The sequence below is a fragment of the Buceros rhinoceros genome, unplaced genomic scaffold, assembly GCF_000710305.1.
Source record: "Buceros rhinoceros silvestris isolate BGI_N320 unplaced genomic scaffold, ASM71030v1 scaffold21709, whole genome shotgun sequence".
Lineage (NCBI taxonomy): Eukaryota > Metazoa > Chordata > Aves > Bucerotiformes > Bucerotidae > Buceros > Buceros rhinoceros.
In genome coordinates this window covers 1681-2073 of record NW_010431205.1, presented here as the reverse complement: position 1 = coordinate 2073, position 393 = coordinate 1681, and the positions used below count along the sequence as shown (strand labels likewise).

The window sequence follows — 393 nt, the reverse complement described above, 5'->3', positions numbered from 1 at the left end:
AGGACGTGGTGGTGGATTTGGTACGAAACGGGCCGCCAGGCTCCAGCCTGAAGCCGTGGCGCTGCTGGGAGCGCTCGGCGCTCCCTCCCGGGAGGGATGTTCTGGAAGCTGAGGTTTCTCTTCAGGGCTCGTTTGGCCCTTGTGGTGGGAGGGGAGGGAGGAGGTGGTGTAAAGTGAGGCAGTGAGGCTGTCACAGCACCAGGGGAGGTGACACTGTCTGTGAGCGGAGCCTGCCCTCGCCTCCCACATGGGGTAGGATGTGCTTGGCTGGGCCATTTGGACCCTTCCTAGCCCACAGGCCAGGCACCTCCGACCGCTCCTGGGGCAGCGGGTTGCCAGAGCTGCTTTCAAGGGCTCTTTCCCCTCCTGGCAGGTTTGTTACAGGCGCAATGG

At 63.9% G+C, this 393-nt stretch overlaps 1 protein-coding gene across 1 annotated transcript in view; it reads left to right on the top strand.

Moving 5' to 3' along the window:
- LOC104499801 (2-oxoglutarate dehydrogenase, mitochondrial-like) overlaps positions 1 to 393 on the top strand; it is a gene marked incomplete at both ends in the record, with an annotated part of 11572 nt that overhangs the window by 9507 nt on the left and 1672 nt on the right. Inside the window, one exon of the mRNA XM_010143356.1 lies at positions 3 to 55. Coding sequence (XP_010141658.1) covers positions 3 to 55 — 53 coding nt within the window. The remainder of the gene's footprint in view (positions 1 to 2; positions 56 to 393) is intronic.